Raw genomic sequence first — 15642 nt, 5'->3', positions numbered from 1 at the left:
GGTTAATTTCTCAACAATTTATTTATAAACATTATAAAAAATTTATATCATTTTATTCAGAAAAACTCAAATTTTTTATTAATATCTAGTTGGGTTACCATGGCTATCTAAAACAGCATGAACCCTTCTTAGCATGCTATCAACCAAATTAATTAAAATTTCGGGCTCAATGTTATTCCATTTCTCTTCCAAAACTACCATTAATTCTCTAATATTTTTTGGATGAGGTTTATGTGCCCGAACTTTTCTTTCCAAAACATCCCATAAATGTTCAATCGGATTGAGATCTGGGCTCTGTGCAGGCCACGGAATAGTTGATACTGAATTATCCTCTTTCCATTGTGAAACTGTTCTTGCTCTATGGACTGGCGCATTGTCATCTTGAAAAAAATATTGCAAATTGTTTTCTAAATTATTATAAAAGGGTAGAAGATGATTTTCTAATATGTTAATATACACTAAACCTGTAATACTTCCAGAAACTTGAATTAAAGGACCAAGTTGATTTTTTGCGAAATACCCCCATACCATAACTCCTTGATTTCCAGATTTTACAGTCAGAATCAAGCAATTAACATCACATTTTTCATGTGGTTTACGCCAGACCCAGTGGTGTGCATCATTCTGAAATAATAAGAAGCGAGATTCATCACTCCATATGATGAAATCCCATTCAGTATCCCATTCTTTTCTTTCACGGCACTAATCTAACCTTTTTTTACGATTAACCTCAGAAACAAATGGTTTTCTTTTTCCTACCCTACCAAAATACCCTTCAGAATGTAAAATATGCTTTATAGTACTATTACATACTGGACTTGGTAAACCATCATTAAATTTTTTTGTTATTTCATCCAAAGATTGTTATCTATCTTCCTTAACGATTCATACAATACGCCTTATATCTCTTTCTGCAAGTTTTGGTGGCCTACCTGAACGTGAAGCAGCTGAAATTTTTTCTGAATTTTTGTAGTCCATTATAGTGTCATGGATAGTTGTTTTTGGGAAGTCAAGTATTTCACTAATGTTTCGTTCACTATGACCTCCTTTCCATAGAGCAATAATCTCTCCTCTTTCAAATTCAGTAAGTTCGTGCTTTTTGGGCATTTTTACAAAATATTTTTTTTTTATTTTTGGGTAGCCAAAGGTATTAGCTACATGGGAAAAAAAATTTGTTAATATTTGCATAGTTAGTATTGGCGTAATTTTAATTTTAATGGAAATGATCGGCAATGATCGACAGGATGGTCAGATACTTTTTACCGGGGAGTGTACAAAGATGTTCTCAATAATTAGAACTTACAAATTTTTCGTGACTTCTTGCGCACAATCGAAGATGGATTTATCCTCATCTGTTGATAATATACTCCATTTGACCCAATTTTCATGCCATTTTATGTTCAATAACTGTTTGTCGTTTAAAAACTAATCACAAATTATAACAAATTAATAATTTTGCTGATCATTTGTTAGAATTGATGAAAAACTTACCATATTATATTCAATTATTATTAACTGCACAACAGATGGCAACATCTTTGGAACTAAGGGTCTTGGCCGAATTTTATTCCATACTTTTTCGGAACATGTTACGAATTCTAGTTTGACTTCATTACAATACATTATAGACGACAGACACCTGCAGACATATACAAAAATTAGATATTGAAACTGATTTGTTTGCATAACAAACACTTACAGTATCCGATCTATATCTTTTGCGTACGAAAAAGTTTGATTGGTTTCTAATAGGTTTATCGATGTCAATTGAAATTCACGGAAATCAAGAGAAATGTTGTGACCATCTGCCACCCACTATAGGCAAGAAAAGATTATTACTATATCGGGAAAAGTGACTATAAATTCATGATACTTCTCGATATTTATGTCATTTATAGAAGCATCATTTATATAAATACGGTTTATGGCATGTTGCCATGATAGAATTGTCTTAAACTATAATTAGAAATCGAATTAATTAATAAAAGGATTATATTAAGGACGTTTTATGAATAAAGATTCTTTACTTAATAATTGACAATACTGATTAATAATAACCTTATTATTGTTCCTTGATCCCTCTTCATAATTTGTGATGAAAGGATTTTCAACTTCGTCTTCATGAATCCCTGTATCTGACACGTCATGGCCGTTTGACTTTAAAGAGTAATGCAGATTATAAACGAACTTATCACATCATATGAAAAACAAAACGAAGAAACATTACTGGAGAGGGAGTTGATGCTTCGGCGTCAAAAGAATTATCTACACTTTTATAGTATGGAGGGGGAGAACGACCGCGAAGGTTGGGGCAGGTGTGATGATCGATAGAGCTTCTTCGGCTGGTCGTTTTTTGGAATTTTCTTTTTTTGGATCTTTTGATGCTAACTTTAATGGACAGAACAAAATTAGAAATCTTTAATCTCGAGCTATGAATCTTGTTAAAGATACTCACAGCAGAGTGATTTTTGCCTTCCAGAAAGTCTGTATTATTTAGACGTTTCATATACTTCTCTCTTACAACTTGATCCTGTTGGAAAACTGAATTTGCAACCCCCGTGGTATGTTCTTAGGTAGTGAATATGTTTAATGTTTTTATAAGCCGTATGCTTTGACATAACAGCATCAAATGCTTCATTCCATACCATCAAAGCAGTTCATTCATATATCGTTGCAACTTTCCGTTTTTGCGATGAAATAGCACCTTCCCAAAAATCTTTAACTAACTGTGATTTCTTTTCATTCTATTAAGTAGTATGATGGCATTAGTAACAGCTAAAAGAAAACAGTACTCTTTGGGAAGTGGCATAAGACTAAAGTCAGGACAGAACCACCACGAGCTGTAGATCATCACATCCCGATCATAATCAGGAAGTGTGGGTGGTTGAATGCAGATCGTAATCCCATCCAAAGAACTATCGTCCCTCAGACCTGTCCACTAACAACCAGAAACAAAAATCACAGACAAGATGGAACCACCACGAGTCGTAGATCATCACATTCTGACCATAGTCAGAAAGTACAGGTGGTTGAATGCAGATCGTAATCCCATCCAAAGGACTATTCCTTCAGACCCATCCATTATCAAACCAAAAGAAGAAATTATTTAACCTGAAATGTAGCAAGCGCACTTTCAGCCAGGTTTGCTATAGTTTCGTTTACTTGTTTCCTTTTCAATATGTTCGAGAGGTTGCGAATATATCGGGCGTGTTCTTTTTTCTTGTCAAACTGGAAATCACTCTGTTGTTGACGGTAAAAAAGGAAGCTTAACAAAGACCAGCTGTGGTCAGAAGTGAAGTATGCGGGATCGAATACTTGGACTTCTAACAAGAAAGAAAAAAATTTTGTAACCAAGACAGAAATCTAAAAACAAATGTCCGAGAAGAGATACCTTCGTGTTCAGATTTTTCAAAGATAGGTGCGATTGTCAGCATGGTTTCTCTTAGTTAACTCAGGTAATAATTCTTGTGAAAAAAAGAAAGAGATTTGATCTGATGGAATGGCGTAATCTTATCCCTGTCATTATCCACTTTAGGAAATATGACCGTATATATTACGCAAAAGTGGTAAATCTTACCACACCACCTCGCATAGTACAGGTGATGATTTTGTCACATGGTCGCGGCCGCGTTGTTTATATTTATCTCAGCAACTTAGAAAATTTTTTGTGGTCTGATCTCTATTTGTCACCAGCATAAAATGTCACTCCCTTTATGCAGTGTAACCAGCACTATTAATATTTGTAATATGCGAGGTGGTGTGGTAAGATTATCCCACAAAAGTTACGCTAGGATCAAGAAGGTAATTTTTACACGTGTGGATCCTAACTCTTAAGCCATTTAGTGCTAATCCCAGCATCTTTGCTCTCTCATATTAAGTTTAACGCTTAATTTTTTATTATATGGGCAAATGATAACTGATAAGCGAACACAAAATTTATTAATACTGTATTTAAATAAAACACACACATTTAAAAAATTCGAAGTGAAATCTTTATTATATTTTTTTTATAAAATAATACAATATATGAGAAATGGCCGGCCGGATAAGTAAAAATGAAAGTAAAAAATAATAGAGTAGCAGGATGTTTTAAGGGAGGAATAAAGCATAAATGCCTGCTGAGCCCCAACCCATATAATGGCGATTCCTTCCCCACTACTCCACATTATTATTAAAACTAGCTACCCATGCGTTTATCTGATTAATTGTGCTAACTTTATTACCACTAACACCATTATAAAAATTTTTCACTGTTGAAATCTTAATATTTCCTCCAAGACTACGAATATCAACTACTACCAAGAAGCACATCTCATCAAAAGTATAATTCCTCACTTTCATAAGTCGATCAAAGTGTTGTTTAAAGCGAATTTTAATGTCTCCAGTAATATCAAAAATTCCAGATAAATTGGAACTTCCAGAAGAAGAGCTTGGAGACGAATTAGTTGAAGAGTCTCGCAAATTAGTTTCAGATTCATTGGTCGAATTAGCTTCAGATTCATTGGACACACTTTGTTGATCAAAATCAGATCTTTGAACTACTGCGTAATGTTGATTTGTTTCATTTTGGAGATTTTTGATAACAACATTAATTCTGCTAAATTCATTACGGCAGGCTTCTTCGATATTATTAACTTTCATAGTTATGTTATTGACCATTGAAAAAATTTTCTGCACCTCCCTAGTGAAGTCATCATCACATGCCTTATTTTTTTCAGCTTCCGCTGGTAAGTTTACTATTAAGTTCGGTGTTAATTTTGCCGAACCCTGCATTAACTTCTTCATTAAGTTTATTATTAAGATCATTATTGATCCTGCCGAGTTTCGCAGTGAAAGTAGAATTAATATCAGAAATACATGTGTCAAATTTATCATTAAGTTCAGTAAAGATTTGGTCATGAAGTGACCTCTTTTTGATTTCTGGTATATTATTTAGTATACCAAGATCGATGAGAATTTTGATGACATGTGCGGAAAGTTCATCGGAAATTTTTTGTTTGAGATTTGACCACATGGTAGCGATCCCCATGATTAACACTGGACCAATGAACAAAAAAATAGCGGTTAAGGTCAAAAAAGGCATGATTCCCGAAGAGTTGAGTATAAAGCGCCATACTGATCAAAAGTCTGGGTTTAAACTCCAGATCAAATCCCAGATTTATCTGGGGTGAAAATAGATTAATCCATATTTCATCCCAGATTTTCCTATATTTCACCCGGATTTGATCCATATTTTATCCCGGATCTGATCCACATTTTACCCCAGATTAATTCCTTAAATTTTACCAAAAATTACATCACACCCAATTATCAAACCCTGGATTAATCCATATTTCATCCCAGATTTAATCCATATTTTACCCCAGATTAATCCATATTTTATCCTGAATCTGATTTATATTTTATCCCGGATTTGATTTTATCTATATTTGATTTTATCCTGGTGATATAAATCCAACATTACGAAGTCAATTATTGATTTTAGCCAGTTAGAATTCTTGCCGATCAACCAATAAAATTAAATTCTCCTTACGCTGCTCTTTTTAAAAATTTTAAAAAAAAACCTTAATAATTAATCTTAACTCTAGTTAGCATTATAAATTTAGCCAGAATTATGATTACTAAATATATAAATTTCAATATTATATAATTTTAACCAATCAAATTTATCATAATTTTTATATTATATAAGTAAAAAAATTGAGAAAATTTTTTATTTACATAATCAATTTATTTTATTAAAAACTATTTAATGATAAAATTTTATAAAATTCTAATTATTAGATCATCATATAAAATACAAAAGATACCTATTATAGAGGTATTGCACTGAATAAATAATAAAAATAATTTATTTTAATCAGCCTGTTAATAGGTTAATAATAAATTTTTAAAAAAATCTCAAAATATTTTTCAACATATTTATTTATAAAAAATGTATGAAAATAAGTTTTTTACTTCAAATTACCAGGCATTTAGCCAGAATTATCAATTTTTACTGGCATTATATTTTTTAATGCTGGTTGATTATCATAATTTCAGTCACCTGGTGATCATCATCTCCAGTAATAGTTAGAAAAATTCTGAAAATAAAATTTAAAAAAATTTTTTATAAATAAAGTTTCTATTTATATATAGGATGTTTAAACTTTAAATATGAATTATATATATGATTATTATAATACTAAATATTTTTTCAATAATACCAACAAATTTTTTTCCCTATATAATCTAAAAATATTTATTGTTTATATTTATCTAAAGGGCTTGGTTTTTTTTTGCCTTCTAATTATAAAATTGTTAGATAAGAGAAATAAAATAAATAACACCAAATGATTGATATGAAAATTTTCCTTTTAAAAAGTCATATAACCTTATGTATAATTTTCCAATTTTATTGGAATTAAAATTTCAATAAGTGTAATGTCAGTTCCTATAAAAATGAAAAAAAAATAATTAAAAAATTATTTTATTTTTGAAAAATATTTTTTGAAAACTTACCTAAAATTTCAGTCATATGATATAACATGAGAATGGAACTAGCATTACAAACTTGGCAACTTGGCTAAAATTAAGCATAAAGGGTATGACATCTGGTAATAATTTAAAATCATGTAATCTCTATATTTAAGGATAGCCCTGAAATTTGAAATTAATTTAACAAAAATCTGAAATCTGAAATTCTGCCAAAATTAATTCATAATTAAAATTAATTAACCTGTAATTCCAGCCAAAATCGAAATTCAATAGTTCCTGCTGGAATTAAGTGCATAATTCCAGCTGAATTTACATATTTAATTTCAATTTTGGCTGGAATTTCAGATTTCAGAAGTTTGGAATTACGGATTATGGGTTCAGAATTTTGGAAAATCTAATTTCAGGGTCATCTTTATCTCTATTCAAAATATCTCATATAAACTTTAATCTTTATTTTAAAGTTATAAGAGAGGTTTCTAAAATGATCTCATAAACAAAAAAATCTGATCACATGACTTAAAACCTGTGATATAGTTTAAGGATAAAATATAATCCGGATAAAATATAGATCAGATCTGGGATAAAATATGAATCAAATCTGGGGTGAAATATAGGAAAATCTGGGATGAAATATGGATTAATCCATTTTCACCCCAGATAAATCTGGAATTTGATCTGGGGTTTAAACCCCAGACTTTTGAACAGCATGGCGCCTCATAGTTGAGCAATGATAAACTGGACATGATTAGGCGTAGTAATTTTATTAAGAGATTTTATTGGTGGATCAAGTTTTTTAGATATACTTTTTTTAATATGCAATCTCTTGCGTAAATGCGCTGGAAAAAAGGTTTATTTTATACTGTATGCCTACTACGCGCGAAAAGAGAATTTAACCCGATTTAAATAGATCAAATAAAAAATTACATTGCTTCATTATGTGTACTTGTCATTATTACATTTTTTCATAATTATATTTTTTTCCACCTAAAGCAATAAAATGATGGCCTGGATCCCGTCTAATAATAACAAATGTCTCTTCCTGAATTTAACAATACGGCTTAAAATTAAATCTGACGAATTACGGTTTTATGACAACTTAATATTAATACTAATAGAGCAATGCCATGTCTCAAAATTTTCCATTTATTTCTAAGATCTCTTGCGAAATAGAAGATCGCATGTGATGTTTGTAGGCGCATCTTTGTTTGAGTTCACAACCCCTATTTCAATTGTAATCACAAAAAAGGAATATAAAATGAATGGATCGAGGTCTGTAGATGACGAATCGCACATGTACAACTAATTCCTATTCAAAAAATGGATTAATATCACTGGTCGAAATCAAAACTTTCGGTCATGTGACAAATCGGCAAAAGTTCGGCAGATCTGTCACGCATTTCGGCTCAATTTCGGAAGCTATTAAAAATCGGTCAATTATATTCCAAATTTCGACATATATGATTTATGGTCGATTTATAAAAATCGGTAGAATATCGATAATGTAAATAATTGAATAAATATTATTAACAATTTTTATATGAACAATGTTTATTGTATAACCGATTTTGTATGAATGCTGTATGAATGATGTTTATTGTATAACCGATTTTTGTACGAATGCTGTATGAATGATGTTTATTGTATAACCGATTTTATACGAATGCTGTTAATTATAAATTATTTATTTAATATGATACTTTCTATTAATAGGATTAATTGCTAAATATTCTACTGCATTTCGCCGGTCTGAAATTTTATATTTTACTGGAATAAACTGACCTAAAATATGATGTACCAGAATAATGCAGTCACGGCTCTCATGATAAAATTTGGATCTCCATAGTTTAACGGTACAAGTTTCGTGTTCATCGTCACTACTAAAATAATATCGAACATCGCTGGAAGCTACATGTTGATACCATCGAACATAGGCTAGAAAATGTTCGGCAGATTGATTTTGCAAATTAATTGTATGTTTAAAAAAATATTGTATCTGGCCAGGATAACAATCGACTTCGCCATCTGATGTCACAAATTTGGCCAGAATAAACGAACTATTTACATGTCGAGACGACATTGAAGAGCCAAATATTTCGGAACCAATTCGACATCTCCCGAATTTGTTCATTTTGACATTAATAACTATTGAACCTTCTGGCCCTTCTCCAAACGGCTTTCGAAAATTGTACATTTCGTAGGTTGCATTGTAATATTCTACCATCCGGTCAAGCATATCATCTGATAATACAATATTTTCAGTAGATGGTCTTAACATTTCGCCTGGAAATGGTTCTTGTCCAGTAATCGGCGATTGTCGGATATCTTGCAAATATAATAAATATCTTCTCATTTCATCTAAAGAAAATTCGTCAGTTTCCAAAAGCGAACCAACTACAGTTGTATTATCAAGTAAATCGAGACCTTTGTCTCAATCCCGGAGCTTATTAAATTAGCAATTTGATTATCGTTCATTAATCGCCGCATAATTTCAGGTTCAATTTTTCGATGACTGTTTGGAAAAGAACCTAAAAATAACAAATATTATAATCGGCCTTTTTAAATTGTGAATTATAAAATATTAAATTCGAACTCACCTAACATACTGTTCACACGCTCAAATGAAAAATACCAGAAAGCGTAAAGGGGACCGAAGTCATGTGCACATTCACATAAGTGAAGAGAAAGATGTAGGTTTGGCGTTATCATATCTCGACCGTAATGGGTTTCTATTAATTTTATGACTTCAACTAGTCTTTGGTGAGCTTCATTCATGAAAGCGGTTTCCACAATTCGACTTACTAATATCGAGCATATTCTTACATAATCTTCCTATCTACAACTGAAAGATGATCCCAAAGTGCTACAGTGACGTAAATATTAAAAAACAATCGCCATTAGTCTGCGGTAAAATTAGCAAAACCTTCACCAGAATAGATTTTGCCTGGAATTCGACCTAAATCAGAGGGTATTTGGAATTCATTCATCTTTTTCTGAATTATTTTTAGAGTTTCTTGTGATAATACGCTCATCTCTATCCAAAGTCGTTTAACTATTCATCTTGCAATGCCTAAGAATAGACAATGCATTAGATCCACAATCGTGAACATAATTGGGTCAAAGTATGGTAAACGAAGTAATTCAGACCATCTGACTCCAGTCTGTTTCGCAAACCGATTTCGTGAAGCGTCCGAATTACAACGTCTCCATCCTAGAGCGTTTTGACGATGTTCGTTCGAATTCCGAGTAATGAACCAGTCGTCCATATTCTCCATACCTGCAAAATTATTTTTTCTGTTTTCATAATTTGCGTGTTTCATACACCGATGACAAAAGGCGAGTGCCGAAACATGACCGCAAATTTTTCTTGCGGCAGGTATGTCACATGACACTAGGATTAGAGCTGCACGAATCCTCTTTCTATTTTCGCATTCGTATGTCCGATTTAGAGTTACACCACTCCAAAGTGATTCTAAATCATCAACAATCAGAGCTAAATAGTGATTAATTCTATGTAAACTCACTTCATTTGGGCCAGGTAAAAGCCCAAGAATCAACATATTTTCTCGCTTAAATTGGATGTCTCTCAGAAGATTGCATATTGCAGCATATATGACTCCAGTGCTATGTATCGTTCTGTCAAACGGCTGAAACCAGTCAAGGTTCAGCATCAATCCGAGATGTGAATCGGCAACGTCAGGATGAAAGAAATTACTTGAATTATCATTATCTTTTAGGGTTCGCCACACTTTCCCATCATAAATGTCCGTTAAAATGTCATCATGATTTGGACGATTTGCCCAGTGTCGAAGGGATTTTTCAAATTCTGGTCGATTGTACATTTTCCTCAATTGTTGACAAATTCCAGCAAACGGATATATTAATTTAGGTTTCAAACTTAGTTTTTCGTTTGTTAATAAGATTCGGTCGTATAATGGAGTTTGACACCGCTTTAATCTACGACTTGTTGAATTTGGAAATTCAATATGTTGACATTTCGTTACAGTAAGGTCTTCATCTTGATAAAAATTTTCCAATTCTTGTTTATTATATAATTTATGACACTTTTGACACGGCACAAAGCTATGAAATAGGTCTTTAAGACCAAGCACATTTTTTGCAAGAAACAAAGTGCCAGGAAATGTATCAAAATTGGAACCTCCGATTTCTCTTAACACCAGTTTCATGAATTTTATTAATGATTCTATTCCTGTTTCTGGAAGGTTAAACCTTGTCTGAAATCTCATAATCCAGATTAAAATCCATAATATTCGGTTATCATTCACCACCTCTGTATTAATCTTTCACATTATATGAATAGTTCTTTCAAAAATTTCAGAATATTCATTATTTGCCGAATCGTCATTATCATCAATGCCAGTATCAGATTCGGTAGCTTCTGATTGTTCGAAGTCGTTAATGAAAAGTTCGGTGAAAGTTGTTGAAAGTTTAGTATATCTTGATACATGTTCCCGAGGTAAATAATTGAAATCAGAATTGTCGGTTTCTTGATTTTCTTCTTCTATATCTTCTATATCAACAGTATCTTGTGAAACTTCAATTTGTTGCCTACTAAACCTAGCCGACTGATATAACTCATTGTTTGTATTTTGTTGAGACGATTCAGCTTCGATATCTTCCTGAATTGACATTTGGCTTGATGAACTTGCATGTTTTCTCTGTGTACGAGGATCGACCAATTTTCCTTCACATTTGTCACAAAAACAGTTAACTTTTGTCCTTGTGCTGGACCTAATTGGTTTAGCAATTGGTCGAGAATCGTCTTCGAGTACACTTGATATTGACCTTTTTCTTGTCATGTGATTATTTTATGAAAAATTGATATAATTGACTGTAAAAGTCGATTTTAACATTATTTCAAATCAATCTCGACTTATAGGGGAATAAATCTAATAAGAAAAAATTCGATCATCATAATCACAATAAGGAAATTTAAGAGATAAATCAATAATAAGAACAATAAGGGAAATTCGTAAGAATTAGGATAAATTAAATAATAAGGAAAATAAGATCATAATAAGTAAATTTAATCAATTGTTTGATCACAGTGTCAAAAGTCAATTTTGAGTCTATAAAAGAGATCATTTCTGCTTGAATTTTCACCAATTTTTATTTTTTTTTAAAAATACAAATTTAAACTTTTGAATAAAAATATGAAAAAACAAGAAAAACAAACTGACAAACGAAGACAAAGTTCGGACTCTCGAAGTTCAAGAGGCCCATTTGTTCTTTCAGTTGATGGGGAAATCAGACAAACTCCTTCAAATCGTCAAACTACATCAACTCCTTCAAATCGTCAAACCGAACAAACTTCTTCCATTACTCCTTCAAATCGTCAAACTATATCCACTCCTTCAAATCGTCAAACTGAACAAACTTCTTCCATTACTCCTTCAAATCGTCAAACTACATCAACTCCTTCAAATCGTTAAACCGAACAAACTTCTTCCATTACTCCTTCAAATCGTCAAACCGAACAAACTTCTTCCATTACTCCTTCAAATCGTCAAACTATATCCACTCCTTCAAATCGTCAAACCGAACAAACTTCTTCCATTACTCCTTCAAATCGTCAAACTGAACAAACTTCTTCAATTACTCCTTCAAATCGTCAAACTACATCAACTCCTTCAAATCGTCAAACCGAACAAACTTCTTCAATTACTCCAACAAGTCGGCAAACTAATTCCATTGTTACTTCAAGTTTAAAGATTAAAATTCCAAAAATTCGTCTGCTGACCAGCATGTTGCTCGCTCCTCCTGCTCCACGCCAGCTGGAGCCTGCTTTAACATGTGAACAAGAATCAAGCGACGGTGATTTTTTTTTTTTGATTATTATAGTTCATTAAACTTATTTTATACTGCTTACATTAACATTTATACGATTGTTAGATTTAAAATCAGAAAATGCGATTTTAAGAGCTCAAAACGAACAACTGCGCCAACAAGTGAATGAGATTACCGAACAATTGCAGACAGTCACCTCAAAATTCAATAGTTCACAAGAAGAGAATCAAACGTTATTAATGATCAATAACGAATTCAGTCTTGAAAATGACAAACTTTACGAAAGCCTTGAACGATATCGGTCAGTCAAACTTCCGAGAAGCTTACAAACGGCTGTCCGAAAAGATCCCGAACTTGAGTTGGATGAAGAATTTCGTCCACATAAGCGTCAAAAATCTGAAAAAAAACAAAAGCATAAACAAAAAAGAGGAAAACGACTGACTAAACGTAGCTATGACAATGAAAGCAGTTCAGAAGACGAAAGTAGTTCAGATGAAAGTGAAATGGATGAAAAAAAAGCAAGGGTTTGTACAATTTTATTTGTCAGATAGCTTTGTGCCAACATTTATTGAGTTTTCTTTTTTTTTGTGAATAATTTAGGCGGAAATGAAAACGATATTAAAGACAGTACCAAAAACGTTAGATATGAATTATAACGAAACCTTCACAAGCGGCGCTAATGTGGAGATCTGCTGAAAATTGGTACCAGAGTTACTCAACTCTTTAAAACCAAAGTACCACCCCACATATGATCAACTAACCCAATGGCTCAGGTCCCTACATAAAACTAGAAGAAGCAGGAATATTTACAGAAATAAAGGCCAACTTGACGCTGACAATCGTCGCTTACATGCAAACAATAGGTTAAATGAAGTATGGATTTTTTTGCTTTTTATATATATATACATATGTATATACGTTTACAATAACAGATTTCACGTACAATTCAGAAAAAGATTCGGCGGATGAAAAGTGCAAAGTCACTTTACGCAAATAATAATTCAGAAATATCAAAGTACAATAAAGAAGAACTATTAAAAATACTAAAAAATAGAAAGTACCATTCACCGGAAATAAGTGAATCAGACGATGATCCTGTTAATCAAAATAAACGTATTATTTGCGTATACGATCTGTCTTGGCGTTCAGATGAGGTTCGATGCCAATTTTTTTTTATTTTTATAGAAATTTTATACTTATATTAATTATTATTTATTTTAGCTAAAAATGCTACTTCGAGATATCCTTGATCCTCATTCATTCACAATACAAATCGCTCGTTTGACAAGAGAACGCAATTATGATGACGAATTGCAATCTTACGACCACCCCCATCCTCCGAATGCTCCTGAATGGTCTTACATAGAACAAATTGACCAAGTTTATGACACAGAAATTGAAGGTGAATTTTATCAAGAATTATCATCATGTGTCAAATTATTAAACAGATGTAAATTTAGGTAGTAAAACGCCAGTTTACGGTGATAATGAAGATTCGATTGTGGGTAATATGCCAGTTTACGATGATAACGAAGATTCGATTATGTATAACACCGATGAAGAATATGCTCATGGCGAATCTTCAACTACTGGGATGATTCGTAGAGCTATTTTAGAAGCCGATTCGCAACAAAAAGACAAAAATAAGAAAATTGAGTAAAACCACCAATATCTTTTGGACGCAATTTGGTTTTTTTTTACTAATTTTATGTTACTTTATTATCTTAGAGACAATTTTAGTTGAAATTTAGAAAATTACAAATTTGTTCCTTTTTTTCTTCTAAAATCTAAATAAAAATTCATCTATTTAGTAATAAACGATTTGTTCATATAAATTGACGATTATTGCTAACCGAAACTTCAGAATGTTTGTTTGTGGTTTTTTTTCTTAACGAAGTCTCTCTTTTTTTTAGACAATTCATTTTGGACATGGAATTTCGGTGATTTTTTTTTCTATTTTAATTTTTTATTTCAACGAACTGTTATTAACGGTTCTTTTTATAGGCTTTTTTTTCTTATTTAAAGAATTCAAAATAGATTTACCGATTTACAATCTATATTTAAACTTTTAATACACAAGTCTAAATTTAGGTAGATTTTTTTTTCCTTATTTAAAATCGACTCGGACTTTCTATCAACTTCGGACTGGAATTTTTTTTCTTCTTTTTGCGGTTTTTATAAACCATTAAAAAAAAAAATCTTTTTTTTTTAAAAAATTTTTTTTTTAGGGACGCGTTGACCTTAGCCTCTTGGATATCGGACTTTGGAATTGTATAATGGGAGGAGTGGCTTTATTTTTGAGTTGGAACGTAACTAACGTTCCCTTTTTTTTCTTGGGACGCGTCCTGGACTTGAACTTCAGCTTCTTGGATACCGCAGCCTCTTTGATACCGAACTTTGGTCTTTTGGCTTTATTTTGGCTTCGGAAGGTGAGTGTTTTTTTTTTAAAGAAAAAAGTCACTTTATAGAAACGTTTTACTACTTTTTTTTTTTATAGGAATTTCCAGCTAGAACGAACTGGACTTTAAGGTAAAAGTTGGTTTTTTTTCTTATTTTTCTTTAATTTAAGAAACGTTTTAACATTTATTTTCGTTATTTTTTTTGTAGAGTGCCGGATTGGACACGAAATCGGGCTTTAAGATAAGAAACAGGAAATGTGAAGTGTTTTTTAATTATAATTAATTAAAAAAGTTCTTTTGCATTATTTTGCAGGAAACACATATGAATATATGATTAACCGAAAGCAATTTTGAACGTCGAAACGTTTCTCGATGTTTCGTCTATCGGTTAGTTTCAAACTAAACTCAATTTTTTGACCGAAACTTTATCATATTATTAACTTTCGTCTTTTTTTTTTGTAGGTATTTTGCCCGGATCTTGAATCTGGCAGGCGAAGCCTTTCGTTGGAAATTTTTTTGTTAATTTTTTATCGAAACGTTATCATATTAACTTTCGTCTTTTTTTTGTGATTTCGGCCCTCGGATCTTGAATCTACAGTGAGTTTCGTTGGAAATTTTTTTGTTAATTTTTTATCGAAACTTTATCATATTATTAACTTTCGTCTTTTTACGGGTGAGTTTCTCCGAAACTCTTTTTTTTTCTTTTTTAAATGATTTTAGTCGCTTTCGATTTGCTTACTAATGATTAGTATGATCGGCTTCGGATTATTGCTTTGATCGTTAAGTTCGAAGCTTATTTTTTTTGTTTAGCTTTTTTTTAGGTACATATCGGCTTTGATCTTAGGCTTTGGCAAGTTTCAAAAGTCTTTTCTTTCAAAACTTATTGTTTTCGGTTTTTTTTTAAAAAACTTGCTTTAACTTTTTTTTTTCTTTTTTAAATACCGGCTTCCTTTCTTTGGAT

The 15642-nt window shown here is 31.8% G+C and overlaps 5 protein-coding genes across 5 annotated transcripts; 2 read left to right on the top strand and 3 right to left on the bottom strand.

Moving 5' to 3' along the window:
* Positions 1–2657: 2657 nt before the first annotated feature.
* OCT59_013813 (uncharacterized protein) lies at positions 2658–3434 on the bottom strand (the record flags this gene model as incomplete). Its single annotated transcript, XM_066141748.1, has 3 exons — positions 2658–2744; positions 3112–3323; positions 3392–3434. The coding sequence occupies 3 exons, from the start codon at positions 3432–3434 to the stop codon at positions 2658–2660; spliced, it is 342 nt and encodes a 113-aa protein (XP_066001852.1).
* Positions 3435–4155: 721 nt separating this feature from the next.
* On the bottom strand, positions 4156–4785 carry OCT59_013812 (uncharacterized protein; the record flags this gene model as incomplete). The annotated part of the gene is made up of 1 exon (XM_025317073.2): positions 4156–4785. One exon carries the CDS (start codon positions 4783–4785, stop codon positions 4156–4158), a length of 630 nt encoding a protein of 209 aa, XP_025178994.2.
* A 5993-nt stretch (positions 4786–10778) lies between these two features.
* Positions 10779–11294, bottom strand: OCT59_013811 (uncharacterized protein; the record flags this gene model as incomplete). Its single annotated transcript, XM_066141747.1, has 1 exon — positions 10779–11294. One exon carries the CDS (start codon positions 11292–11294, stop codon positions 10779–10781), a length of 516 nt encoding a protein of 171 aa, XP_066001851.1.
* A 354-nt stretch (positions 11295–11648) lies between these two features.
* OCT59_013810 (uncharacterized protein) lies at positions 11649–11927 on the top strand (the record flags this gene model as incomplete). The annotated part of the gene is made up of 1 exon (XM_066141746.1): positions 11649–11927. The coding sequence occupies one exon, from the start codon at positions 11649–11651 to the stop codon at positions 11925–11927; it is 279 nt and encodes a 92-aa protein (XP_066001850.1).
* A 312-nt stretch (positions 11928–12239) lies between these two features.
* Positions 12240–13942, top strand: OCT59_013809 (uncharacterized protein; the record flags this gene model as incomplete). The annotated part of the gene is made up of 4 exons (XM_066141745.1): positions 12240–12309; positions 12388–12806; positions 13504–13684; positions 13743–13942. The coding sequence occupies 4 exons, from the start codon at positions 12240–12242 to the stop codon at positions 13940–13942; spliced, it is 870 nt and encodes a 289-aa protein (XP_066001849.1).
* Positions 13943–15642: the final 1700 nt, after the last annotated feature.

Source organism: Rhizophagus irregularis, chromosome 21 (assembly GCF_026210795.1).
Source record: "Rhizophagus irregularis chromosome 21, complete sequence".
Lineage (NCBI taxonomy): Eukaryota > Fungi > Glomeromycota > Glomeromycetes > Glomerales > Glomeraceae > Rhizophagus > Rhizophagus irregularis.
Note: the sequence above shows the minus strand (reverse complement) of the source record. Positions and strands in the feature narration are given on the sequence as shown.